Source organism: Mchenga conophoros, linkage group LG12 (assembly GCF_057382185.1).
Source record: "Mchenga conophoros isolate Kocher_MC1m ecotype Shallow Benthic linkage group LG12, M_conophoros_male_GT1.1, whole genome shotgun sequence".
NCBI lineage: Eukaryota > Metazoa > Chordata > Actinopteri > Cichliformes > Cichlidae > Mchenga > Mchenga conophoros.
Window position 1 is genome coordinate 33,684,400 of NC_140537.1, and position 27,760 is coordinate 33,712,159.

The 27,760-nt window shown below is 38.5% G+C and overlaps 1 protein-coding gene across 2 annotated transcripts; it reads left to right on the top strand.

Annotated features, from left to right (window-relative positions):
- Nucleotides 1-186: 186 nt before the first annotated feature.
- On the top strand, nucleotides 187-27,328 carry snx2 (sorting nexin 2). Of its 2 annotated transcripts, XM_085295427.1 has the most exons (15): nucleotides 187-381; nucleotides 4,927-5,026; nucleotides 5,314-5,474; nucleotides 7,274-7,340; nucleotides 8,019-8,062; nucleotides 8,411-8,552; nucleotides 9,615-9,693; nucleotides 12,610-12,685; nucleotides 15,705-15,818; nucleotides 16,513-16,606; nucleotides 16,844-17,049; nucleotides 17,475-17,618; nucleotides 23,840-23,920; nucleotides 24,014-24,085; nucleotides 24,681-27,328. In XM_085295427.1, the coding sequence occupies exons 1-15, from the start codon at nucleotides 283-285 to the stop codon at nucleotides 24,729-24,731; spliced, it is 1,530 nt and encodes a 509-aa protein (XP_085151553.1). In that variant the 5' UTR covers nucleotides 187-282; the 3' UTR covers nucleotides 24,732-27,328. The 2 variants fall into 2 exon arrangements, with proteins under 2 accessions (XP_085151553.1, XP_085151552.1); XM_085295426.1 differs by lacking the exons at nucleotides 23,840-23,920; nucleotides 24,014-24,085; nucleotides 24,681-27,328 and adding an exon at nucleotides 22,019-23,830.
- Nucleotides 27,329-27,760: the final 432 nt, after the last annotated feature.

Here is a 27,760-nt window from a genome sequence, read left to right on the forward strand (position 1 = left end):
TAAACTTCAAAGAAAAGGTATTTTTCTTTCAATTTATGTTTCGTATTTTCGCAGAGAGGTTCCACAAACTCGTGGCGGAGTGAGTCCTCTTCTCTTTCCGCGCTGGCTCCCATAGGGATTCCTTTTATTGGTCACATGACAAACTGGGAAAACCTCCTGACTCCCCGCTCCTCCTCCTCTCGCCCTGTCAGTCGACTGTTTTAGGGCTGTGTGTGTGTGTGTGTCTGTTAGCTAGCTGCTAGCCATCATCACCACAATAAACTGCAGAAACAGAAGACGGATATGGCAGATACAGCCAGGGACGCTCCACCGGAGCAGACCGACTTCCATGAGCTGGAGGACGGGGAGGAACTGTTCCCGGAGCCGGCCACAACACAGGAGGTGAGGAGGAGGTGATGATGAGGGGAGGCCGAAGGGGAGCTGTGGCAGGCAGGGCGTGATGCCTCCAGCTGACAACAGATGGAAACTTAGAGGAGGGGCAGCAGGCAGGCTGGACACCTTAAAATCGCTTAATTTTTGAATGAAGTTTGGCGTGTGTGGAGGCTTCTATTGCATATATCTTTGCACTGTCATCATTCACGAAAACGGCTAAAAATGCGAGGTGTTGATACACCAAACGGTGGCCTTCTAAGCCACTGTTACAGGAGCCGATAAGGTCTATTTGGGCTGAGAAAAAGCGCAATGGAGGTGTGTTTTCTTGCAGTCAGGTGACAGTCACACAGGTGTAAATGATACATTCAAGGCGGATTGGAAAAAACGGAAAAACAATAGTTTAGCAGATTAAAGTTTCTTTGTTTCTTTATGTTTGTGTATCTGAGCTGATTAAAGACAGTGGTTAAAGTTTGAAATTATTATTTGTCAAAATTATGTAAATATACTGGTGAAAGCAGCCCAGAAAATCCAGCAGGCAGATTATAGTTTTTTGACAAAGTGAAGGGACACCGAAGATACTCAAAACAAACAAAAGAAGAAGAAATATCAATGTCAAAATGTTGAGTAATAATATGTAAAACGGCAGTTTTACTAATGCTGAACTAGTTTGTTGTATAGGGCTTGGCTTTGATAAGATTTAGATGGCATTAGTGGTCATTATTCCAGCCTTTTGTTTGATCAGTGGAATATCCAGAGAGTAATTACTGTCAAATATTTGTTGTCTGCAGCTTCTTAGACTTAAAGGTTGGATACAGTACTTTGTGACACATGACAGCAAGCTGAACATTTCTGTGTTTTGGTGTTGACTAGATTTGTTTGAAAACGGAATCATTTTTTTTTTCGTATTAGTGTTAAAATGTTTGTTTTTAAAGGGAGCTCAACAAAGCTGCAGCACAAACATTTGTAATGGCATTAAAAGCATAGACTGTAAATGAAAGATGGCATCATGTGAGCCCTCGCCATTTTGAAGCCTCACTTTTTGCATTTTGGCCACAACCATGTCAGGTTTTTGGAGGCACAAGTGGACGTATTTGGATGAGAGGGTGACATGCAAGATGTATGAAGAGTGAACAGTATGAAGCTTGGTTAGCTTAAAGTATTTTTAAAAACAAACTGAAGCAAAAGCTTCCTGTGTGTGCCACACAGCAGACCATATTATGTTTCAGATAATTGCAAGAGGTCACCAGCATCAACTTGATCGGGAGGTCCAGTTCAGTTAGCTAAAGCTTCTTGTGTCAATGAAAGTGGCCGTGCCCTTATTAACTTCATGATCATGGGAGGAAAAAAAGTTGGGTATTGACAAGCGCCAAGTGACCCTTTGAGGAATTATAGATTTTTGCACCTCCTGTTCCCAGAGGTTGCTGCATGCATGAGAGAGCTTTTTTGTTCAGCTTTTACATTTGTTGATGTGTTCTTTATACCATCTTTGTCCTTTCTGACCATTTTTGACCAACCCGAATCACTGTGGTGCGTGTTTCAGCCTAAATAGAAACAGGCAGGTGCAGAAAAACGAATGAAGGAGCAATTTATATTCTCTTGTTCTATGATTAAGAGGTAAATAAAACAAATTACAAACCATGTTAAAGAATTTGCATATAGAAAAACAGGAGCTTTTCATAGTGTTGGAACCTCAAATCAGAAACAAAGTTACCAGCCTGCAGCAGGAAAGTGCAAACACACACACACACAGGTTCTCTTAAACGGGCCTCTTTTTGTCATGTCAACACTCTGGTTTTTCTTCCCGGTGATGATTGCCTTTCTTGAGTGTCACAACAGCACTCGTGTGTGTGTGTGTGTGTGTGTGTGTGTGTGTGTGTGTGTGTGTGTGTGTGTGTGTGTGTGATGCACTTCTGCACTTCCCCATCTTAGCAGCCTGGGTACAGTTTCATGGCCCACATGTTTCTTCAGAAGGACTAGTAAACTGACAGAGTGACCACTAACGTTTTAACTCCTCCTCTTTCCCGCTTTTGTTTTTGGTTTGCAGGAAGGTGAAGCATATTCTCTCTTGTGTGTTTCTGATCATAATCCACTATGTATTTCCTCCTATTATCATTTCCCCCTTCCTTAAACGACTGCGATCCAGTCTGACAGTTCTTCAGAAAACCCACCCCTGGTCACACTTGGTTTTAGTTTTAGAAAGATGTTGATTGAAACAATAATTTTCATGTTTTTGTGCTGCAGGTTTTGCTGTTCTATTTTCTTGTAGTTTCTAGTAAATTGAGGCCCTTTAACGATTACATTTGAGTCATATTTTTTGTAAGTTTCGCATTTGATTTTGATTCAGGGTCCAGATCAGCGGTTAGTTTTGTTTTCATGAATTATCCATCAGTTTCCTGTGATTTTCCTCAAAGTTTGTTTAAAGCCTCACAGTTTTGTTGGAACTGTGCAAGTTTGAAACACTAGTTGTTGAATGGAAGCAGCTGCTCTGCTGTGTTTGTGTGCGTGCGGTGTTTCCTCTGACCCCTCTTTGCTTGCTGAGTAAGGAGGGAGGAAGCTCCTCGTTATCATCACTCATTTCCTCCTCCTGCCTCCACACTCAACTCTTTCTGTCCTCTCAGCTAAAAACTCTCCTTCGTTCGTTCTTCCCACTTCTCTCTTTCTGGGAGTCCAGCTGAGTTCTGTTTGTACAGGTGTGGTTCATTCAGTATTTTACCACCACACTGACCAGAGAAAGCTCCATCTGCCACCCTAATAACCGGCCAATCAGAACAGCCCTCACAGAGACAGCTCGATGTTGTTGCCCACATTGGCATTTGATTAAACTACCAATCCAACTTTGTGGGGGGCCTGGAGCCTATCCCAGCTACCACGGGCCGAGAGGCAAGGTAGACCCTCGAGGGGGAGTCGAACTCTGGATCTTCTTGTTGTGAGGCAACAGTGAATCAGTTAAACCTAATTAATCGGAACCTTTTCTCTAGTCATGTCATCAGCGTGTTAGAGATCAGGCGTTAAACTTGGAAACCTGCACATAAAATAATCTCCACTCCTAAAGCAATAAAGTTGCGACACACTCTACACAAGTGATTCATAAACTGTCAACTGCTCTGTGCAGTTGACAGTTTATGCTGGGAAGGAGTGTGTTTAGGTCACTGAGAATCACTTTCTTCTTCCCTGAAAAAGCAACGGAAGTGTCAGAAGACTGCATATGAATATGTAGAGTCTGTAGTCAGGATTGTTGGTGTCTTCTTCTTGTCTGAACAATCACGTTTGAGCACGCTCTGGTTGCGTGCAGGTAAATGGTTCTTGAGTAGAACAATGATGACCACATAAAGAAATGACCGCCAGTCAGTTCATCACTGTGAAGAATAGAGCTTATTAATTTGACACTGCTATCAAATCAGTACTCAGTATTTGCAGAATCCAAGATATCAGATTCAGTGATGGTGTAGCCCATTTCTCTGAAGTCCTTGTGATGTCTGTAGTGAGGCATGAGTCATTTCTAATCTTTGAAGTCTCTTGTTTCTCTGGAGGAGGCAGCCTGTTCAGCCTTTGTTGGTGCTGCTGATCGATCAGTTTTACCTTCAGTGTTTGTGGAGCAGCTGGCCCAGGCAGGAAGTCCTGTGGTTCAGCAGGATGGATGACACACACTGCTGGAACCTTTCTTTTTTCTCTTTTTTTTTCTTTGCCTTGCTTCTTCTGTAGAATATGTTGAGTCTGCACAGCTTCTGTGCAGATGTGGCAGCTGCTCTCCTTCCACTTTTCTTCCGCGCTGGCAGGAAAGAACTTAAATTTGAGTCAGTCTGCTGTGACGTGAAAATGACACTCAGGCTCTGTGGAGTTCAGAAGTTTGCTGGAAGTGAAACAACGTGGAGTAAAGTGCAAACTCCAGCTTCAGTTTTAAGAGGAATTCAGTGGTTTCTGCTACACAGATGTAGGCTGTTGAAATTTCTGCTGTGCCTGCATTAGTCACCTTTTAACAGATACATATTAACCCATTAGAGCCCAGACCCATTTTTATTGTCAGGAAAAAACTTCGGGACAGTCAAAGTTGGAACTTTAACAGGAACTTTCCTCCATGTGTGAAGAGGCGATGACACACGTGTGACCCTGGGTTCTTATGAGTTAATATGAAGTCTGATTGTAGAAGCGGAGATTTAGAAGAAAACAGAAAAAACAGTTTTGTTATGCTACTTCGAGACATTTTAAACTACTTTTTTTTTTTATTAAAGTCTTTGCAATACAGAAAGCTCTCCAGACTTGGATATTAATAAAGTATTTATTTAACTGAAATATCAATGTGAAAGTGAGTCATTTAGAAAAAAAAAAAAACAAAAAAAAAAAAACTGAAATATCAATGATAGATTCTCAGTCTACCAAAATCAATAGGTGATGAAAGGAAGCAAGGCATGAAATGGTAAATAATTCAAATCTCTGCACAATAAGATGTCATTGTGCACAGAATTAGTACATGATATAATTTATCATCAGGTCAAAGCTCCTTTGTTCCTTGTTGCACAAGATCTCACACTTTTTTGCATCTGTGTTAATGTGCAGTCCCAACCAGCCAGTTTAGCTGCTGAGGACATCAGCACCAACTCAAATGGACCCAAGCAAGACTCGCTCTTTGATGACGATCCAGAGGATCTGTTTGCAGGTAGGAATCCACAAACTCACTTTCACATTAAAATTAAACTCCAGTGACTACAAAGAGAAGGACAGAAATCTATGCAAAAAGGACCTCACTGTTCACCGTCTGTGACCTCAATAAAGTTGTTCCCGATGAGCTTTTGATGAGCTGGATTCCCGTCTTGCTGAATACAGAATGATATTCATTTAGTAAATTATGGTTCCATTAGAGTCAAAACAGATGAGTCATTGGAAGTATGAAGCCTGAATCACACAGTCTCAGTGACTTCCTGTTGTGTCTCTGTGGTGTTATAGAAGCGACAGAGGAGGTTTCGTTGGACAGTCCAGAGAGAGACGTTCTGCTGTCCGATGGCCCATCGCCCGCCATCACCCCCATCACCCCTCCCACGTCCGTCATCACCCCTCGCATTGGCCACACCCACGACGACATGTTCACACACTCCTCATTTGATGAGGTAACGGCACTCAAAACTGGCTTTTAATACTCTGATAGCAGTTCCTCTAAAGTCTTTCTTAAACAAAGTGCTTGTGTATTTGTGTATTTTCAAATTGGAGCAAAAATTTAGTTCCTACATTTTATTTTAATTTAGATTAATTTCAGTCTCATGAGTTTGAGACTTAAAAGAACAAAAACATCTGTGACATAATTTTATTCTATTCTTCTTCTTCTATTATTGTGACATATTTATATTCTATTTTCTTCTTCTTATAAATTTGTTTATTTGTTCTAGAGCAAATGCATTTTCTGAAAGGCTCATTTTAATGCATTTTTTATCATCAAATTATAAAGGCCCGCAGGTCGTTTAACTTCTTGAATGTTTCTTTGTTATCTCAACAAAGGATTTCCAAATTGTGTGTAATAACTACCAGATTTAATAACTGTTTTATGGCAAGAGGCAGGTATACTCTCAGTGGGTTGGTAGACTGTCAGAGGTTTAGCACAGATTTAAATTATTTTACTTTGACAAATTTAAATTGCATCTTTTTGGCATATCGAGATGACTATAAGTGCTGGAGAAATCCATATAAATATTGTGATATGTGGTGTAGCGCCTGACTAGTTTCGCAGGTTAATGTGACACTGAATATGGTGTTCCTCAAGGAAGTATTCTCGGCCCTTTTCTCTTTTCATTGTATGTGTTCAGCAACATTATTACGTATAATATTGTCAGATATTTCTGCTGCTTGTATACGTAAAAATGTTTTAGAACGTCATGAACATAAAGAGAGGTCTTACATGTGGAATTAAAATACCAGAAAGACAGAGACTGAAGCAGCTGCTCTGTCTGAAGGCACAAGGTCCAGATCTGGTAACAATTTTAGACTCTGACCTGAATTTTATTAGACATTTTAATACGGTGACAAAAATGACTTCGAAACATGAGACAATTTTTAACTCCAGTGTTGCTGAAATGCTGACGCATACTTTTACAAGTGACTTAGGTTACTGCAGCTCACTTTGTACTTGACACCTTAAGAATGCTGACAGTTGGCGTTAATTCAAAATCCTGCTATACTTCGAACTCCAATTACTCGCTTATAAAGCCTTCAATGAAGTAGTAGCTTCCTTTGTCAGCAGTTGCCTTTCAGTTTATGTACCAACAATGCCTCTTTGATTATACTGCCTTACTCTTGAATTTAATGGCACTGAAGTGTGGAATGGCCTCCTTGTTGTATTTTAATTGCATTTTGAGCAGTATTAGAAGTTTGAATGGTGAGGATTTTAATGTTTTATTGTATTGTTATTTTCTTTATCTGTAAACCACTTGGGTTACTTTGCATGAAAGGTGCTAAAAATTAAAATTGGAATCATTGTTTCAAAACTTACATTTATTGGTCAGCTTGCATTCCTTCTGTTTTGGAAGGTGTAGTACTTTTTTTCATCCTTTCTTAAAGAAAACCTGCATTTATTTAGAAAAAGTATTTGGCAGAAAGTAAAGAAATCCCTGCTGAATGGGGAATTGTTCACACATATACATCTGAGTGTTGAGTGGAGTCTAAAAAATAAATAAATCAGAAATGTTGTTTTGAAAAAGTCTCAGATTACACTTTATAACTTTCGATTTGATTCACATTTCTATTGTAATATTATCGGTTAGTAGCGAAAGGACATCAGTTGCTAAATATACAAAGTGCATTTTTTTCCCTGTTGTCTTCATTAAATATTCATCTTGCTGTTGTGCTGATGTCAGACACTAACACAATTTCCCTGGAGGAATAAAATTGGGAAACGTTTTGCTCCTATTTTCTGTAGATTGAAGAAGAGGAGGGCGGAGATTCTTTTGACATTCACATATCGGTGTCTGACCCAGAGAAAGTTGGTGAGTACATGGCTTCACATCATAACATATCCACGCAAAGATCTCCGAGATGCTTCCCAGAGCCAGAAATGCAACTGATTTTAGTGGCAGCATTACGAGACGGTTCTCTCACTCACTAAGCCTACATTTCCCATCAGCCCCCTGTTACTCTGCATTTCCTCTCGTCCGTTTCACATCAGCTTCTTCTGTTTTCATCAGCTTCCACCACAAATTGAGAGATGAAGAAAAATGCAGAGGAGACACCAACAGTCTGCTTAATCACAATCTTGGTCATCATGCAGGAAATTATTACACTAAGCATTAGCACTGGAGCTTTGCAGCCCTGCTAGATCCCTGAACAAACTCTGTCATTAGTTATTCAACAGGCACAGTCCCTTTAAATAAATATAAAGGTCAAACAAGGAACATTAAACAGTAAATTGCTGATGCTTGTCTATCACTGCAAGGAAACACATGAAACCAGTTTAACTAGTCTGGCACCTGATCAGTGTATTCCTGTTACATCAGTCAGATATTTGTCTTGGTGTATAATTACTTCTTTAACAGTGACAGAGAGTGTGTGTGTGTGTGTGTGTGTGTGTGTGTGTGTTTTTCACTGGTTTGTGTAAATACTAGTGATGCAATTGAGTAATTAGAGTAATTATTTTAGTGTGAATCAGCTTTCTGTGTGTGTTCCAGGTGATGGGATGAATGCATATATGGCCTACAAAGTGACGACCAAGGTGAGATTTTTATACAACATATTCATATAATGTTGATTTTTGTTTAACATTTATTTTTGTAATTTTATATTTCTAACATAAAGGTGGTATAGCAAGGGGGACTTATCATTCTCTTTTTAAACATTGCTTTAATGTTCAGTTATCTTTAGCTAGGAGAAAAACATTTTACTAATCAAAAAATCAAATTTTTTAGTTATATTTTTACAAAAAGTATTCATTAAATTAACTCTTCCTAAAAGCAGCGATGGCTGAAAGCTTTAGAGGCCTGCCAAACTTATATTTCAGATGTTGTTTTCTTCTACTCATAATTTATCGTTCTCTGTCTTTCCTTTTATGTCGCTCCTTCAGACCTCCGTGTCCTTGTTTAAGCGAAATGAGTTTGCTGTAAAAAGGCGTTTCAGTGACTTTCTGGGTCTGCACAGTAAACTGGCCTCCAAGTACCTGCACATAGGCTACATCGTCCCCCCTGCACCGGAGAAAAGCATCGTAGGTGAGTAAATGCAGCGCGACATGCTGCACCTGCTCGACTCCTGGGCAGATTTCAGTATCTGCAAAAAAAATAAAAAAATCTCTTCATTAATTTCATTTTAACTGCAGTCTAAGACCTGCACAGATGAAGCAAATCAGTCATTAGTCACAACACTGGGACGTGATACTCATCCCTCAGCCTCACTAAGAACAGAGCATTTGGGTCCTCCTCACCAACCATTTACAGTGAAGTCCACAAATGTTTGAAAAGTGTAACAATTTTAACTTATTATGTGAAAAGAAACCAATCTATGATTTATTGAATTTACCTTGAACCCCTGAAAATACAGAACTGTCTATGTATACGAATGTCTGAAATTCCAACCCCGTGACTTCAAGTTGAAGGTCTGCTCTTTAACCGCGTCTGGATTGGTTCATTTCAAATCTATTTTGGCAATTTACAATTATGACGCTGTCCAAAGTGTCTATACTTAACAATGCTTTTCTGTCACACCTGTCAGAGGGTTTGTATCAAGATAATGTGGGCTGCCCAGAGTTAAACTGCACTGAGATAAAGCCCCAAATTAACTGTCAGGGAATGCCCTGTGAACTGAACCCTGAACCACTAGACACACAAATGTGTCTGTGCTCCCTGGAGCATGATTATCTGTATTAAAAATATCCTTAAATACATCTAGCTAGCCAACCATTTAATTTAGCAAAGGACAGTAGATCTGTATAATGAGCACATGAAAGAGCATGTGGTCCATAACACTGCTATTAATATATAAAGATATTACTTTAAATAAATAGTAATTTATTGTCATAATGTTATTAATATATAAAGTTTAATATGTATAATGTTTACAGGAAATTTCATGTATTAATGCAAAATATTCACTTACGTGGTTTTAATTTTTAATTAATACACTGAAAAACAATATTAATGTCGGAGAGGAAAAGACTACAAGCATGAGGAGGCTGTGAGAAAACTGACAACATATGCATGCATGTGTTCATGTAAATGTCCCGTCCTTAACCTGTTTGTTATTCAGTTATGTTAATGAGCTTCTCCTCTTTGCAGGGATGACAAAGGTGAAGGTGGGGAAGGAGGACCAGTCATCCAACGAGTTTGTAGAGAAGAGAAGGTCGGCACTCGAGAGGTATGAAAGATTGTCCTCAGACATTTAACGTGAAAAATGAGTGTTTGTGTGTGATGAGTGACCTGCTAGCGAGCATTTTCTGGTTTATTATCTATAGAAATCAGATTACTGGGAAATATGAATCATCACAGCCCACATTTGCATTGTATCATTATCATGCGGTGATGATGTAACGTTGGGAGCAGTTTTAGATCAATTATCTCTGATGCTCTCAAACACTAATGGAGGTCTAAAAATGCACATCAGCTGCTAAACACTGTTTGTTTTCCTTTTTTTGTGTTTTTTAATGTGTTAGAAAGTCAAGAATATTTGAGGATAAATATAGATTAAATTATTAGACAACCTGACCTGACTTTTTTTCAGAACGTCATGCAGTGTGACTACCTGACAATGAATCCACATTTTTGCATAGATTTGGCCTCTTAAAGATATGCAGGCCTAAACCTTTGATCAGCCTGTTTCAGTTTAAGGGTTATTTTCAATAAATTGCATGCTCAAAAAATGTTTTGTCACACTCCCGTTTCTTCTTGTTGCATGTTGGAGCTCTACTTGGAATCTTGTTACAACCCAACCATGCAAAATATGACTTTTTTCCATTATTCAAGTGGTCTTAAACATTTGATCAGGACTGTATCAGAAATATCCAGTTAATTCAATACATTTGCAACTTTTTTGTGGATGCTTTTAGTCTCTTTCTGGATATTTTGTATTTGTGGTAGATGTGCTAAATTTTTATTTATATCAGAGTTATTGTTATGTACAGCTGCACAGTTTGTTTTCTGTCATTGTTCACCCAGAATGATGATGAAATAGGTATTTAATTATAATCTGTGTGGTGTTTCAAAAGTCTAAAAATGTGAGAGAAACAGAGCTACCTTAAACAGGGGATTACAAATATAAAGAAATGACTTGGAAATGTAAAAAAAAAGAACTGAAGAGCTGTTGTATCAAACGTGGAATTCAGGCCTTTTTCACAGGAGACTTTTAATTTGCCTGAACCTTAAGCTGCTAAACTGAATGTAGCTGTTAGTGTTTTCAGACTGTAAATAAATGATGGTTAAACCACAAATATCAGGTGCATCATTATCAAAACCTCCATCTTTGTGTTTGTGTCTGTTTGTGTGTGTTATGTTGAATGCTGAGCAGTAAGGTGGAGGGAGGACGGGTGGGGCGGGGCTGACATTCTGCTGCCATTTACTGATGCTGTTTGATTGACAGGAAGGTCAGCCAGTGACAGCTGATGGAGCTCAGAGCTGCTGCTCAGAACTCCACCCTGATGGACGGACACACACACACACACACACACACACACACACACACACACACACACACACACACACACACACACACACACAGTTAATAAGATCACATTAATAGAATTTTGTAAAGTTAAAAACAAGTATACGTTGTTTGAAAAACACTTTTTTCCCCTCCAAAAGCAAATGCTGTGCAAACACCAAACCAACAATGGGAGAAGGTGGAGGGGTGTCTCCAGAATATAGAAATGTAAACTTTTGGAGGATTAAACAGTCCGATGGCAGAATAGAAGCCATCGTCGATGTGCTGAAAATGTTAAATACCTCTCTTTGTGGAATAAATTTAGCTCATTAAATCATGCACTCGTGTTGCTTTCAGAGCCCAAAGATTAGCACCCTGTGAGGGCTGCTGCCCGTCTAGAGCTCACTGCGTTCTCAGGCAGTTACCTTTGCTAGTCTCACATGGGCTCAGTTGGACATGACATGGACTTTGTACTGTGGTGCCGAAAAAGTAAAGCCTGTTTAGCATTATTGGATCAGACATTTCTCAAGGTCAGGTGTGGCATCAGTTAATAAGAGAGTCGAGAAGTGTAACAAATAGATGAAAAGATGGTCTACATGAGAAACCAGAATGGGTGGCAGGCCCGTCTCAAGCTACCAGTAATGACAAGGACACTAGCAAAAAGCAAAAGTAGAGAAAATCCTGTCAGGAGGGATAAGAGTCTGTGCCCACCACCTGCAGAACCGTTCCCCTTATGGGGGGTTTTCTTGTTGCCTCTCTGGCACACCTGTTGTCACTATCATTTGCAACAAATGAGGGGCAGATTGATATCTCTTAAGTTTAACTGACTTTAAGTTTGCAGCCACACTTTAAAGATGACTAAAGAAGAGCCATAATTACTAAAATCATTTATTTTTCTCTGGCGGCTGCAGCTTCTCTCACACAACAGGGAAGATTCACTTCCCAGAACAAACCCACTCAGTGAGTTGGTGTACTGTGACATTGTTGAATAAAGCTCCGGAGACTGCTGAGGTGTTCATTCTTAATTTAAAAATTTCTTGCCTTTTCTTGCTGCTGTTGCTCTTCCTCTCTCGCCTGCTTTCTCCCTATACATGCACCACTGTTCCCTGACATGAGTTTGTCACTGGTCTGATTGACTCCCTGCAGTTTGATGCTTTTCTTTTTAACTTGTTACCTTTTTAGGAATGGTGATTTGTAGTAAAAGTCTGATACTGTGACAACCCCGACTTATAATATAAATTTTAAGACAATATTCCAAAATCCAGACTGAAATGCAAACGTTGCAAGCTTGATGATCCTGCCAGTTCTTGACCTATAAGCTGCCCATGATTTAGAGTTGTAATATCAGGAGCATCATCAAATATAAGTATTTCACAGCAGTGGTCAGCTCAGAAAATGTGTAAAACTCCAGTGGTCTGTTTTGGATTCATTGCATAAGGCAGTGCTTTTCTTTAATTAGAGCTCCTTGAATGGCACGTATAAAAACAGAGCTGAGAATTGCAAAATAATGAGTTTAAACACCAGCCAGTCGTGTCAAAGAAGAAGCTGATTACTCAATGTCATCTGGGATGGCACCGGAAACTAAACTTCATAAAAAGAAAAGTTTATCTTCTGATTCATATTTCTTCTTGTTTTCAGATATTTGATGAGAACGGTGAAGCATCCCATCCTGCTGAAGGATCCTGACGTTCTGCAATTCCTGGAGAGCTCGGAGGTAAATAAGAAAAATTACACCTTTTGCTTGGAGATGTTGGACTCATCAGCGTCAGTCAGTGCAGGCAGGACTTCCGACAAACCTCAGCAAACTTGTTCATTATCATCACATCCCTGCGCTTCCACTTTTCCCTACTGAACTGATGTAGTTTTAACAGCAGCACTTCCTGCAGCCCAGTGTCTTTTGAATGTAGCGGTGGGCACCAGTCTGCATCATTATTTAGAAACTGCTTCAACGCTCCACTGCAGAAAATCAACACAACCTGCAAACCTGGAGTCAGACCTCTCTGTTCTATTTCTGGAGTTTAATTTTTACTTTAACGCTAAAAACTGAGTTAAAACTCTGAGCAGCACGTTCAGTTATAACATGCAGTTTGTTTGCGGTGAAACTTTTGAATCAGGTGAGCTGAAAAATCTATTTATTTCCCCACACAAGTGTTTGTCCATTTATTTTCCAGACAAACAAGAGATGGTATTTCATGCATTAAAAACGGCGAGCACTTCCACACTAAACCTTAATTGAGAGAAAACCTTTAGTGCAGCAAACTCTATGAGTAGCTGGAGCTGAGTATCGATATCCAGTGCTTAAGGATTTCTATGATGCATCACGCTAAAGCTGGAGACTGCAGAATAGTAAACATAGACTGTATAGAAAAGATGGTTTTAGCCACCGTGATGTCACTAACTCGTTAATGAAGTCTCGTTTTGAAGTCTTGATTTTAATTCAAGTTTATCTCACACTAAGGTTACCTGCACAGTGCATTACACAGACACAGATGTCTGCTAATTAGTGCCAAGTACATAATAGAATACTTTCACTCAACAAAATCCACCAACAGCACAAACACTGTACAGAGGTCCAGTTCACTCTCATTGGCTGAAGTCTAGTGGATTGCTAGCTACGCAGTTGATACAGATTTGATATTCAAACAGGCCTTAATAAAATTTAAAGGCATAAGTAAAAGCGAGAAAAACCATATACCTTTTAAAGCTGTCGCAAATGAAGTAAAAGGGAGCAGCCACAGCTTTATAAAGACTAAAACCAAAAGATGTGCCAGACTGTGAAGCTTCTCAGTTGCTTTTGAATCCAGTCTCAAGTGACGATTAGAGGAATGAGCTGAATGATTTCACTGTTAGAATCTGGGCATCGCCCCCTGCTGGACATTAAAAACAGTGCAAGTTATACAGGCAATGACAGCTGCCTATTTGTTCTTTTTTTTTTTCACTGACACTGGATTATCCACTAAAATCTCTTAACACAACTGCTGTGTGCTCATACACCTCATAGAACAGAGTTAAGTGTATAAGAAGTGGTTGATAAAGATGAACCAACAGGAACAATGAAATAAATAAACTAGAAATAGATTCAGCTAAATGTGTCAAATTAGCTGACGTGTTATATCTGTCTGGACTGCTGTTGCATCTACAGTTGTACCAGCAACAACTGCTAATGAGCCTCACATCCATAAGAGACTATCTACTATTACACTGCAGGGAAACTAAGATGTCCTAACCCAACAACTGCTGTACCAATCTGATTTGAAAAACTCTTTCAGCATCAATAATCAAACAAATTAAACCGTGCATAATTTGGATGCATATGGTATTATTTATATAGTTTCATTTGCTATAATTGATATATTTTTTGCATATTTAACTGGGCCATCTGCACTGTTTCGACCGATCATGGTGGGCCGCCTTGTTATTGAGCCACCACAATTTGCCTAACAAGTTCCCCATAAAGGTTGTTTATCTGAATGTCCATAGGCCTGCTAGAAACAGAGCTACAGGATGACCATAGTTGAAAGATCAGGGTACTATTTTGATTCAGCCTGTGAGAACTAATGGCATCTATGTAAATGTCATCTTTCTTTAATCATACCTGAAGGTAGATTGCCCTAACAGAGCAAAAAACAAATAAAACCCTTTAAAAAAAGGCAAAAAACAGGTCCTCACTTTTCCAATCTCTTCACTTCTTTTTCCCAACCAGTGGCAAAATGTCCCAACCAGGTCAAAGCCCAGAGCCGCTGCTGTGAACAGAGCTTTCCAAAAACTGCCTCGGGGCTTAACAGCCTGCGGCGTTTTCTGTTTCCTTGTTTTATTGTCCACTCCGACAAATCCTCGGCAACATCGGATTCAAACTATCCTACCCCCGCCCCGCTCCCTCCTCTCCTCCCCTGCTACCCACCTGACTGTTGGTGGGATTGTGTTGTGATACAGCTGCAGTCGTTGGGTCCAGAATAAATGGCTTTGTGTCACAGATTTAACAGGTGAATTGCTCGGACGCTTGACCGAGCGTGTCGGTCCGTCTGGCCCGCTTAATGAAACACAACCAGAGGAGGGAGAGGTGGAGGGAGGGGGTGAATGGCACCGAGCTGCAATTGAAAGCTATTTTCACCTCCCACCTCAACTCATTTACCCTCGTCCCCCCCTTAACTGAGGGCCCCGGGGACGCCGCCGTCCTCCGGCTGCTGCTGCTCCTGCTAAATGAGATTGGAGTAGGGGGGGGAGTAAGCCGTCACAGGAAAACCCTGTATGTCTGGAAAAAGTAAACTTTTCCAGAATGAAGAAAAATGAGGCTGTTTTCAAATGGGTGTCCCAGCTTTTTCATTCTGATGCAAAGGATTCTGTGATGGTTTTTGTAGCCGTAAAAGACGATCAGCACATAAAGAAGCTGCATTAAACCTGTTTGTAGCTAAAATGTGGTAGACAAGACAATCAGAGAGGAAAGGAGAAAAGACCAGAGATGTTTGGAGACGGAACCGGAACGAGAAACAATAGGAATTGAAAAGTAGCAGGGGAAAAAACTCAAGGAACAAAGTGATCAGGAAGGTGGAAACAATCTAAATCAAAGAGACGGCTATTAAACGCAACACATGCAGTAAGGATGAGACTAACGAAAAGCAGGAATAAGCTGAAATGTATGAAGAAATGAGCCAAATAAATATAAAGGTAATGAGAACCTGAGCTTGTTTGTTTGTTTGTTTGTTTGTTTGTTTGTTTGCTTGCTTGTTGTGTAGTTGCCGCGGGCTGTAAGCACTCAGGCTCTGAGCAGCGCCGGACTTCTGCGAATGGTCAACAAGGCGGCAGATGCAGTCAACAAGATGACCATCAAGATGAACGAGTCCGATGCTGTGAGTGACGAATAGAGAGGAAGGGGCGAAGGAGGAAAGGAGGAGGGATGAATAGAGAGACTGAAGGATGTACAGAAAGATGGGAGAATATAAGGAAGACAGAAAAGAGAGGAAAAAGATCATGAAGGAAGGAAAGAAGAAACTCGACTGGGGGAATAAGGACTAATAAAGAGTGTGGAGAGGTACTACTGAAAATGAGGAATGAAAAAAGATTAAGAAGGGTGAAATGAGAAGGAGGGAAGATGGGATGGAAACAAGAAAATAAGGAAGACTAAAATGGGAAGTGAAATGCATTTTAAAATATAAGGTGTGGGTAGAAATGAATAGGGAAAAGATGGAGGAGGGAGAAAGAAGGAAGTATAAACAGATGGTAGTGAGCCAGTAACTTAAGGAGGGACAGGAAGGACAAAAAGACAGAAGATTGGGAAAAATAAAGTAAGGAAACGCAAAAGAAATCTGGAAGTGGGGCGGAGCTGGGGGAAGGAAAGAATGAATGTAAAGCAAAGCAGGAAAATTAAATAAGGAGGGAAAGAAACAGCTGGATGAGCAAAGAATTGGAAATGGAGGCAGAGGTGAAAGTGACAAGAAAAGGGAAATAAAGTAGGAAAGATAACAGTAAGGAATGAAAATCAGATGGGAACACTGGATAAATGAAGACTGCTTTAATGGCTGGGTGTGTCTGTGTTTGTGTCAGTGGTTTGAGGAGAAGCAGCAGCATTTTGAGAATCTGGACGTTCAGTTGAGGAAACTTCACACCAGCGTGGAGTCTCTGGTCTGTCACAGGAAAGGTACGCTTAGTGTTTACCAAAACAAATGTGTTCTCTTTGACACTGTCTTCTTTGTTTTCCGTATGTAGACAGAGGCTGAAAACTGTATTAAGCCCAACAAAAGAAAACACCTGAAAGTTTTTAACATAGAAGTTAAAAATAAAAGTTCTGATAAAATGTCCGAACTCTTCCTCTGCTTGTGAGTAGAGACCCTGTAAAGTGGCTGACTCTTAAAGTCCTCCTCTCGCTCCCCTCCAGAGCTATCCGTGAACACGGCGCAGTTTGCCAAGTCGGCGGCCATGTTGGGGAACAGCGAGGACCACACAGCTCTGTCTCGGGCTCTGTCCCAGCTGGCTGAGGTGGAGGAGAAGATCGATCAGCTGCACCAGGACCAGGCCAACGCTGACTTCTACCTTTTCTCCGAGCTGCTGGGTGACTACGTCCGCCTGCTCACCGCCGTGAAGGTACCACTCACGACTGCTGAAGGTTCCCACTACAAACGAATGAGAGGTTAATCCGGACGTGCTGGAGCTAAGAAGCGTAGAACTACATCTGAGCTACATCTGAGCGACCAGATGTAGCTCAAGACTGTATGTCTGATAAATGGAGGATAAAACGATAGAAAGTGACATTTTTGTTTGTTTGTTTTTTAGCTTATTTTCTTCAATAAGATTTTCATTTTTTCATCGTTACAAATAAGAATGTGTTCTTAATGGCTGCATAAAGGTTACATCACTGCGCCATCTTGTGGTACAAGTGGGTTTTAGACTAATTCACATTACAGACTTGTTGGTCACAGCAGTTGTTTCTTCATGTTCTTTTGAGAGCTTTTGTTCATTTTTGATGGTTTTAAGAACAGAAATTACAATAAGTGTGTGTGTTTGCTCAGGGTGTGTTTGATCACCGTATGAAGACGTGGCAGAAGTGGCAGGACAGTCAGATGTTGCTGCAGAAGAAACGGGAAGCTGAAGCCAAACTGCAGTTCACCAACAAACCAGACAAACTGCAGCAGGCCAAAGACGAGATCAAAGAGGTAAGACGGTCGTTTTGTGAAACATCATCACCAAAAATAACATTTACTATGATAGAAATGACAAAATATCCCATTAGAACACATGGGATCATCCCATTTTTGATATTTTTGCTCATCTGGTCATCAAAACTGTTGCTTTTTTTTTTTTTTTTGATGCAATGATTTTCAGACTTTTTGCCCATCACAAATGGGAATTCAGTTTGAAAGCACACCCACACCCACACCGTGTCATCTGACATCTTTGTTTTGCCACACAAAGGCACTTTTTACAGCCCAACAATTTGTGCATTAGTGTCACAACTCTACTTTACATATTAGAACTTTCAGCAAATAATCTGAATTTGGTTATAATATTAGAAAAGTAAGACATTTCATTGTGTTTGGGGGGTTAAAGAAGCACCATCCACCTGTTGCAGACTGTGTTTTGGGGAATCTTACAATTTATGCAATTTTATGTGGCTTTTTTATTTCTTTTAAATCAACCCGTTTTGTTCACTTTTTTTTTCTGTCACTTTTCCAAATGCTTAATCGGCGTCCAGCTGTTGGTCTTGCTGCTTTTGGTTCAGACGCAGCAATCACTTGAAGCCAAATTTCAGAGGAAATCCTTGATTTCCAAATTCCTCTGTCTTACCTGGCACCACCTTATCATTAGCCAGCTTCTCCCAAAAGATAATACACCTGGTCCTGAAGCTATAAGACTGACAGCTTTTATGATGCTGTTAGCTCTATTTTCTGTAGTTGGTGGGCTGCCTGCACAGGAGCGTCGTTTTAACATCCTCGCTGTCAGTCAAGGCCTCTGATGCGTCACCCTCTGATAATTCCGTCTAGTTTCCAAAATGAAAACACGACACACATAATTTTTTAAAATTTTATTTATATTGCTCGCTTTTTTTTTCTTTTTTCTCTGATCTCAAATTGCCATCTTTATTCCACCTGGACCAAATTCCCGTCTGATTACTTTCTAAGGTTGGGTTTTTACTCTGAAACCCTTCCGAGTATGATTAAAAACATATGGTGTCGTTCAGGAGCGACTCTCCTCTCTCTGTGGTTTTGTTTCTGATGGGATGCCCGGTCCGGTCGAATAAATGCACCTTCACGGTTCATTCATGTGAAAATATTTTGTTCTTTTCGTCCGCAGACTTCACTTGAACTCGGTACGACAAACAAGAGCAGAAGAGAACAGAAAAGTACTTTATTAGAGCGTCTGTTGAAGCTGTCACCACACAAATTCATCCTCCGTGCTGTCTGTCAGGATTCAGCTCACACACACACACAAACAGAGACGGTCGGGGGGGGGTCTGCGCATTAGAGCCGAGCAGCTGTCAGATGTGGGGTTTTGGTTGGAGAAAGGGGGGGTTTTTTGGGTGAGGTGGGGGAGGCTGTCAGAAGCTGCAGACGAGGACAGATCACAGTAGAGTTACAACCAACATTTATTTGGAGCCGACGAGAGTTTTGCCGCCTGTCAGGAGTCGGGTTTTGGTTCACGCTTTGACAACAGCCAACAGAAAACACACACGAGCTTTTTCTAAAGTCCAGAAAAAGAGTTTTACAGCACGCTGCTGCTGCTGAACCGCTGCTGCTCAACCACCGCTGCACACATCATGTTAAACGTTGACTACGCTCTGCTGGATTTTAGGTAAATCTGTTTTATCCAATCCCAGCGCTTCATTTAAAGAGAACTTAAAATCAGGGATGTCCTTCTTTTTTTTTTTTTTTTTTTAAATGGTAAATGTTGTTTTTGGGGTTTTTTTTAAGTTTCTATTAGTTTTTGGTAATTTGTGTGTTTTTCTGTGCCCGTGCTTGCAGCATTAGTGATGTGGAAGAAACATTTCTGAAAGATTACATAAGGAAGGAAGTTGACTGTGGAGCTTAATGGGTCTCTGCTTTACTGCCATCCGTTAAAAACAACAGCTGTCGTGAACAGTCAACACAAAGTGAATCATATTGGGGTTTTTTTAATATAATGTCAGAGTGAAAGGAAGTTGTTTTTTTAAAGCTATGACGGAGCTGAACCTCCATATTCCAGATCAAGATGAATAATCACACAAAAAGAAATGCAGTATATCAGAGGTTATGGTTTAATAGCTCATGACTGGGTCTTTATATCCATACCTGAATGCTGTTTGACCTAAACAGAGTCTGACAAAAGTTGCCCCCATGTGTGTGATTTTGACCTAGATTTCTTACTGCACTTCTACTTCCTCTCATTCCTTCAGCGGTTTTTTTTTTATATTCCACTTGGCTTCTTTATTCTAACACACAGAATTAACTTCAAACCTGAATGTCATCATAAGTTTAAGTTTGCCTTTAAACAGCTTTGCCTGGAAAAAGGATGCACAGTGGATGTAGCAATAAAAGCTTTCTTGTACATTTATGGCCACATTAACAGTGTGCTATGATACAAGAGTCTATTTAATGTCAGTATGACTCAGTAGATGAAAATCAACTATGAAAATTATGTATAATTGGTGTTATTTTGGGCTGTAGTTTCCTCTGTCACAGAGATGTGGACTAGTCTTTGGTGAACAGTCAGATTTTTAACCCACACTGCCCCCTGTGGGCAACACACTGAAATAACTATCAGAGTCTGTGAATCGGAGTCTGAGTTTTTTTTCTAAAATAATCTAAATAATCTTTTTTTTGCGCCAACACATTTTTTTTCCCCACACTCAATTATTATTTTATAACACAAATGATCATTTCTGAGTCATTTTATTCCCATTTTTTAAAAAAGCTTTTATTCTTTCTAATTAATTTGTCTTTTTTTTTTAAAAGAGTTGCATGAATGGTTTGATCATTTTTATGCTTAACAACATTTCATCCTTATTATTGAAAGGTAAAGAAAAAAAGAGCATGAAGGGAATTTTTTGGGACACACAATTACTATTAATTAACCCCAAATAATTAATTAGTTCATTTCCAAATTAACAGGATATTTTAACAGACTTTTAAATTTTTCGATTAAGGGCTTTCTTCAGTTTAGGAAACTTGACGTTGTTTTATAAGAAACAAGTCTTCCTCCTGTGTGATGTTTAACACATTACAGCTAAAACAAAAATATAATATATATAGATTCTTTTTTTTTTTTTTTTTTTTTTTTTTTTTTTTTTTTTGGTGGTGATTTCCTTTCTTCACTAGATGAGATCAGAAGGTTCGTATTTAGAAACCATTCTCGGTGAAAGACGCTCACTCTTCATCTTTTCCAGCCGTGGTACGGCAGCCTTTTAAGGAACTCACTTGTTCTGCTTGTGTTTGCACTACAGGGTCCAGAGGGACTTGGGTCTAAATTAAGTTCTGTAGGATGGTTTTACTCTTTTAAAAATGCCCCTTCTGAGGTTGTGGTGCTGACTGATTGTTTTGTTTTTCCCCAGTTGTATATCAGATTATTTTTGGGTTTTTTTTTTTGAGTAACTGCAGTTAAGGAATAAAGTAACCAGATTACATAAATAGTGGAGACAAAATACTTCCTCTCTGTACTCTCATGTCTATACCTGTCTGCAGACATCTTCACCAAGTCCATCTACACAAACCCATGTACATTAAAGATGATATGCATTTAATTGAACACTTATTTTTCTTGTAAAACAGAGAAAAATAGCAAGGAAACCATTCCTCCCAACAACCTAAAATCCCAGACTTCATCTTTATTTCTACGAACGTGTTATTTATATAGAGAGATATCTTTTATACTAATTTAGTTTGCATACAAAATAATTAGGATGGGCCTTTCAAGAGCACAAACTTTCTAGATGGAGAGGCTACATGTTTTTCTTATTTTCTGAGACATATATGCTGTTACAGTGGTGCATACTCAAGTTTCAAATGAGGTCAGTATATGTGCAAAATCCCTGTGAGCCAAAAGCTCAGGCTTCAGACCGCTCGAATCTGTCTTGGCTCTTAATGGTGTCAGTGAGCGCAGATATCCCATATACGGTCATCTCGGGCACAAAGAGCCCTCACCAACCTGCTGTTCAGACCTTTGGTTTGTTTGGGGCAGTCGTTCAAAAGTTGGTTTAAAGGATGCTAAGTTAGGCTAACATCACTCCATAGTGAACACACATATTTCAGTCCATAAAATACTTCAGATTTTCCAGTGAATGTGTCACATTAGATAAAATCACGAGCGAGACGTATGAAAATACAGTAACATGATCAAAGTGTTGAATTAAATCTGCAACTATCTAACTAGACATAAGCTGATAAATTATGTAAAGACATGCTCAGCATTTTTATTTTGTGTTGGAGGGAGGATTTCCTTTCCTTTCAGTGCCTGCATTTCTCCTCTGTGTTTTTGCTCATGTCTCTGGATCTTCCTCTATGATTTTGGAAGCTCTGAGCATTTTTTTTCCCTGCCTCTTAACTTTTGTTGCATTTTTCCTGCCATGCCTTCCTGCAACCAGGAGATTGAGGAGGTAGGACCTGCCCTGTCTGTCTGTCCATCCATCTCTGTGTTCACCTGCCCGACCGCCTGCTTCACACCTTTGAGTTGCTTCTCTTTGCTGTTTAGTTCTCATATTTATCAGTATTCATTTGTGGCATATTGTCATGTTACCCTTTTTTTCTGTTTTGCTGTTATGGCCCGTCACATGAATCAGACCGTCAATCTGAAGAGTTTTCTTACAGCCATCAGGTTTTGAACCAGTTTAAAGTTTCTCTCTTTGGGACCAAATGTTGACTCAAAACTTTCAGTGAATGGACAAACTCTTTCATGTGACATCGAGTAGTCTAGTGATACCCAACCAGACACGCTTGTACCACAGATCAGGTTCGCTTTGGTGATTTGAGCCATCTGCAGCTATTGAGACTGAGAATGCCCAACTTAAGTGTGGATTAAATGTTAAGCATACAGGAAAAAATGGTAGCTAAATCAAATAAAAAGCCAAACGTACCTTATTAATTGCTCAAATAAACAATGCTAGCTGGACCAAAGTGCCTTATTTATATGAAAGCAAGCTATGAATTACAGACTGACTGTTCAGTTGTCTGAAAAATATCATCGAAATCTAGCTTTTATATAATTAGTGGTGTTAGTATTCGGTTCAAATTGAATTAAATGAGAATATTTGCGACCTTATCAAAGGGGTACATCCGGCAGGAAGGTTGGGAATCGCTGATCTAATCAAAGTCTTTATAAGCATCCTCATAGCTTACATCATAGTTTTTCTTGTTTAGTTTAGTTTAGTTTTTTTTTTTTATCCATGACCACATAACAGATAATAATTTAGTTAAGTTTCATTGTTGTTTTATCCTTTTTAAAGACTTACTGAACTACAACTGTCTGTTAATTAAATATTAGTAACCTTAATAAAAAAAACATGTAAAGTATAAAAGTCAGCTCTGCTGAGTCAGTTCTTAACAGGGAAATGTGATTTAGGTCTAAGCTCTTTACGAAAACAAATAAAATGCTAAAGTCGTCTTTATGAGCACCGGATCAAAGATCAGGATGAAAAATAAAAGTATGACATTAATTTGTTTCCTGTATTAGCTTAAAAATATATTAAAAATATATATTTTCACAGTCAGTCGTTCATTTAAACATTATTTTGTGTTCTTAATTCCTTTTTTTTAACACAAAGGAAACTAGTTTGTATAGAACACTTTAGGTTATGTACGACTAAATAGTTCTTCCTGTTATATTTAGGGCGCAGAAATGTTGGCATGAAAAATATCGTGTAGATGAACCTGTTACTGACATAATCAGTGTTCAGGTATTTGCAATGTGTCAAATATGCTCACAACATTTCCTGTGATAGATCCCATTCTAAATCATAGATCCCATTCTAAATCAAGTCCCAGTTGGATTTACTTCAGAACATTGTTTCTGTTCCAGCTTTTCCAGCAGGAGTTTTAATAGACAAAGTGGGCATTTTCAAATTTCATGCTTAAGATACATACAAGTTACAGGTGCACATAAGTCAAATCTGATTTTTTTTGGTTAAAATATGTCTTTGTAAACTTCAAACTATCAGTAACAACATCAGTAATTACTGATTGGTATTGTCATATTGTTTTTTTTCTTATTTAAACTGGCATGTGAAATCAGTCATCTAGAACAATCCTAATTATGATGCAGTTTTTAAAGCTGCACTTTTGCAGAAAGGCATTAAACACTTAATAATAACCAGCAATGTTTCTAAAATATGACAATGAAATTTAGAATTACAGAAATATTCTAAATGTAGTTTTCTCTTTTCCCTTTTTTGTATGTATGTGTGTTTCAGCTGGAAGGGAAGGTCCAGCAGGGCGAGAGAGATTTTGAGCAGATTTCCAAAACCATCCGCAAAGAAGTCAGCAGGTTTGAGGTGCGTGGGTGAATGTGAATATGAATCGGTGAACTGTTAAATGATGAAATGAGGTGGGCAAATAAATATACTTTTTATGTCATTTTCTAACAGAAAGAGAGAGTGAAGGACTTTAAAACAATCATTATCAAATACCTGGAGTCTCTGGTTCAGACACAACAGCAGGTAAACAAAACTGTTAGTGACATTTTTCATCACAACTAAAATACTCTCGAAACGCTCTTTTAAATATAAACTTTAAATTAAAAAAAACTTTTGTGTTAAACTTTGTAAATATCATTTATTGATATGAAAATTAAAAAATGTTTAATTTTCATTTGAGCAAGATACATATTTTTTGTGTAAAAACTGTCTGAAAATTGCACTTTTTCAGAAAAGGTAATTACATATTTAGAATATAAGATAAAATAAATTGCATATCTGAGTACTGAGGACTGATGTCAAGCTATAAATTTTGGTGTCTTTTATTTGACAAAGAAAGATTAAAAACACGGATTCTAATTTAGAATATAAATAGTTATATGCTTTATACAAATATTTAGCACTTGTCTCCATTTTAATTGTTATTTTGGGAACAGTTATGCAGTTAAAAGTAAGGAAATTACAACCCAAAACCAAAACAACAAAACTGGCATCTACAGGCTTCCATATAGTGTGGATGGAACGAACAAAACAAGTTTTCCATAAAAATGAAAGAAAATGCCTTGTGTTTGTGTTTGTCTCCTAACTGAATATTTCTTCACTTTTTTTCCTCTTTCAGCTGATAAAATACTGGGAGGCTTTCTTACCTGAAGCCAAGGCAATCTCATAGAATCCGATCTACTCACAGACAGTCCTGACTGGCTCTTGTCAAACTACACTACCCATAATGCACATGTCCTCCTGGGTCCTTCCTGCTCCTCCTTATTAAGCTCAGAGTAAAGAAGAGAAGTGAGGCAGCAAATCAGCTGAAATCTGATAAAGTTCACAATGTTTAACTCCTGCCCCCCCCCAACCCCCCCGCCCCCCGCTGTGCTGCGTTCATGTCACGACTGAGGCTTTGGAACATTTAGAATAATACCTTAGGAATGCTGATACACCAAAACTGATTTCTGAGTTCCCTTATTCATTTTTATGAAGTCTAAAATCTGCAGGGAGCAATTCTTTGGGTTGAAAAGTCGTATTTTCGTAATAATGTGAACGCAGCACGGGTTATGGCCCTGGTGAATTTTCTTTTCTTTTCTTTTTTTTTTTCTGTTTTTAAAAATTCTGGTTGATTTTGTTTCTTTCCTTGTTGTGCATGAGGAAAAAGGTGATTGCAGAAAGCTATTTAAGGGCTTTTTACACAATAATGATCAATATTCAAACTTTTGACTAAAGAAAATTTTTGTTTTTGTTTTTCTCCATAAGCTTAGCATTTGAAGGCATGTTTCCACCTTAAAAATGTGGAACGTAATTCACATATATTTGAGATTTGAACTGATAAAACAAGATATTCCCTTAAATAAATAAATAAATAAATGAAAAATAAATTGGTAATTTTGAAAAAAGGAATTCATAAGAACAGTTTCTTTGAAGAAAGCGTTTTGATCCTCTCAACCGAAATATTGTGTCTTTAGTTAAATGAAGATATTTACTTTTCATTTCTTTTCTGGTTTTCTACTACCCACGAGTGCTGGCAGTTAAGGATGTTAGGATTTCTGCACCTCCAACTTTAATCTGCCATTCCCAGTGACCTGTGGGGAAAAACAAACAGGACCCCTATGCCCAGCTTACCTTATCGCCAGTTAAATTTCATCCAGTTTAAGTCACCAGTTTATTTTACTGAAGGAAGTTTTTGCCTATTTTTTTTTTTTAAACAGTTCAAACTGCTGAGTCAGAATATGCGCTTTTATTTTGAAGTTTGGATCATGAGCTGTGAAACCGATCCAGAGTATGTGATCAAGGACGACCGACTGCATCGTGTTTGTGTATTGTGTCTTGTTACCTCCTGCCACCTGTTCTTTCACTTCCTCTCATTCCTTTCAGAACAAGAGCCTGTGTTTTTGTTGCTGTATGATCGTAAGTGAAGGCAACATTTTCTGTTTCTGTCCTCTCTGAGCCAACAAGAGCAGAGAAGGAAGACTCTCACATGCTGGTTTGGTTCATTGCTGTTCTCGAGAAATTATGGATGGAAGTTTCTGAACAAAAACTTTTAGACAGTTTTTTGGGCAGTTAGTTTGAAACCCTTTTGAATATGAATAGAACTTAATACGCTTCAGTGGACACTGTGACATAAAAAAAACATTTTCTTCTTTTAATATTTTCCACCTTTAAATGACAAATTTACCAAATTTCTTGGCCAAAATATAAGTAAATAAGTCAAAATTTCAGATTATCTGAAAATTTCAACTTACTAAGTCAAACTTCTGAGAAAATTTGTTTTCTTTTGCTTCTCCCAATTCTAATGTGAATCTACAAGAGCTGCAATATCGAATGAAACATTAGTAGCCATAAAAAAATGTGAATGTTGATTTTCTTACGACTTGAAATCATTATACGAATAAACGATAATGCGAGAATGCCCCTCTGTGGCAGATTTTCTCTATCTCTGTGAAATCATGCTTAATATACACTTAATTACTACCTTATGAAGCTTCAGTGTGAACTGGGCCTTGGTGGTTTTCTTCCTGCTGCTCATGTTCAGCGCAGAGAGGAGACTTTAAGGTTTTGAGTTTTAAATTAACAAGAACTGATTAAATCAATCAGAAACTGCTTGTTAGTATTTCTGAGTTTTGGAAGCTTGTGGTGTTCCAAGCTCTTCATTACAGATGAAGGATTTCCTTCAGGGAATGATAATAAATCTGGAGTTCGGAGCGTCTGAGTAGTTTCAGGCTGGGTGGAGGTGAGACTTTGTCAGCTGACTGAGTAGGTGTCCGTTCAGAGATCAGCCTCAGACTGTGAGATTAATTTTTTACTCTTTGTTAATTAAGGTGACAACTTAAAAATCCTGCAGAATATGACCTTGATTTTATTTTTTGTTGAATTCAAAGAACACTTTGCTATCCAACGTCTGTCATAAAATCTACAAATCAGATATTTTAGCTTATTTGATACAAGCAGAACGTAAAACTGGAATTACTTTTGATTTTGACTTTTCTTTTGGTGCTCAGCCCACATTACTCCTCAGTCTTAAATTCTACAAAACTATGTTGATTGTTGTGTTTTTGTTCATGTTTTGTTCCTCATTTCCTGCCACCAAATGATGTGCAATGGTTGAGAACTTTTTATTTGATTTTAGTTTTTGTTTAGTTTTTTTTTTTCACTGATGATGAAATGCTTTATCTGCTGAGATTTTTTTTTTTAAAGCCATTTTGGTTTTGATGTGACATTCCTGAAGTGTGACAGAGCAGACGTTTGAGTACAATAAAGGAATGTATCTCATCCATGGTTGGACTGGGTTTCAATTATTTATCTTCTGACTGGTTAAGCATCAGTTTATCTTCATTTTTAAAGTAAACCTAAGCTTTAACCTATTGTAAGGCTTGTAAAAGCTTACTGCTGTGAATGTATAACAAAAAGTATAGGTCAGATAATAAACTGAGGTTAATTGATTCAGTAAGATTATTATATATTATTAAATTACAGTAAGATTATCATTATTATGAGCTTTTGTTTTTCATGTGTTTTTTCCTAAAGACTTTAGATAAGTATATTTACATCAAACTCAAAGAGGTCATTCAAACCAAGTTTGAAGTTGCTCAGTTTTCACAGCATATTCTATACATACATACACATATTCATATTCTATACATCCAAATACTGTAAATACTGTACTGTAAATCAAAACTGCAGTTAGTGTGCATTAAATATATGAAAATG

Coding starts and splice junctions, on each gene's coding strand:
- snx2 (XM_085295426.1), top strand. CDS start 283: ATGGCAGATACAGCCAGGGACGCTCCACCGGAGCAGACCGACTTCCAT. Junction 9,694..12,609: donor AGAAGGTCGGCACTCGAGAG/GTATGAAAGATT, acceptor TCTTGTTTTCAG/ATATTTGATGAGAACGGTGA. Junction 16,607..16,843: donor TCTGGTCTGTCACAGGAAAG/GTACGCTTAGTG, acceptor GCTCCCCTCCAG/AGCTATCCGTGAACACGGCG.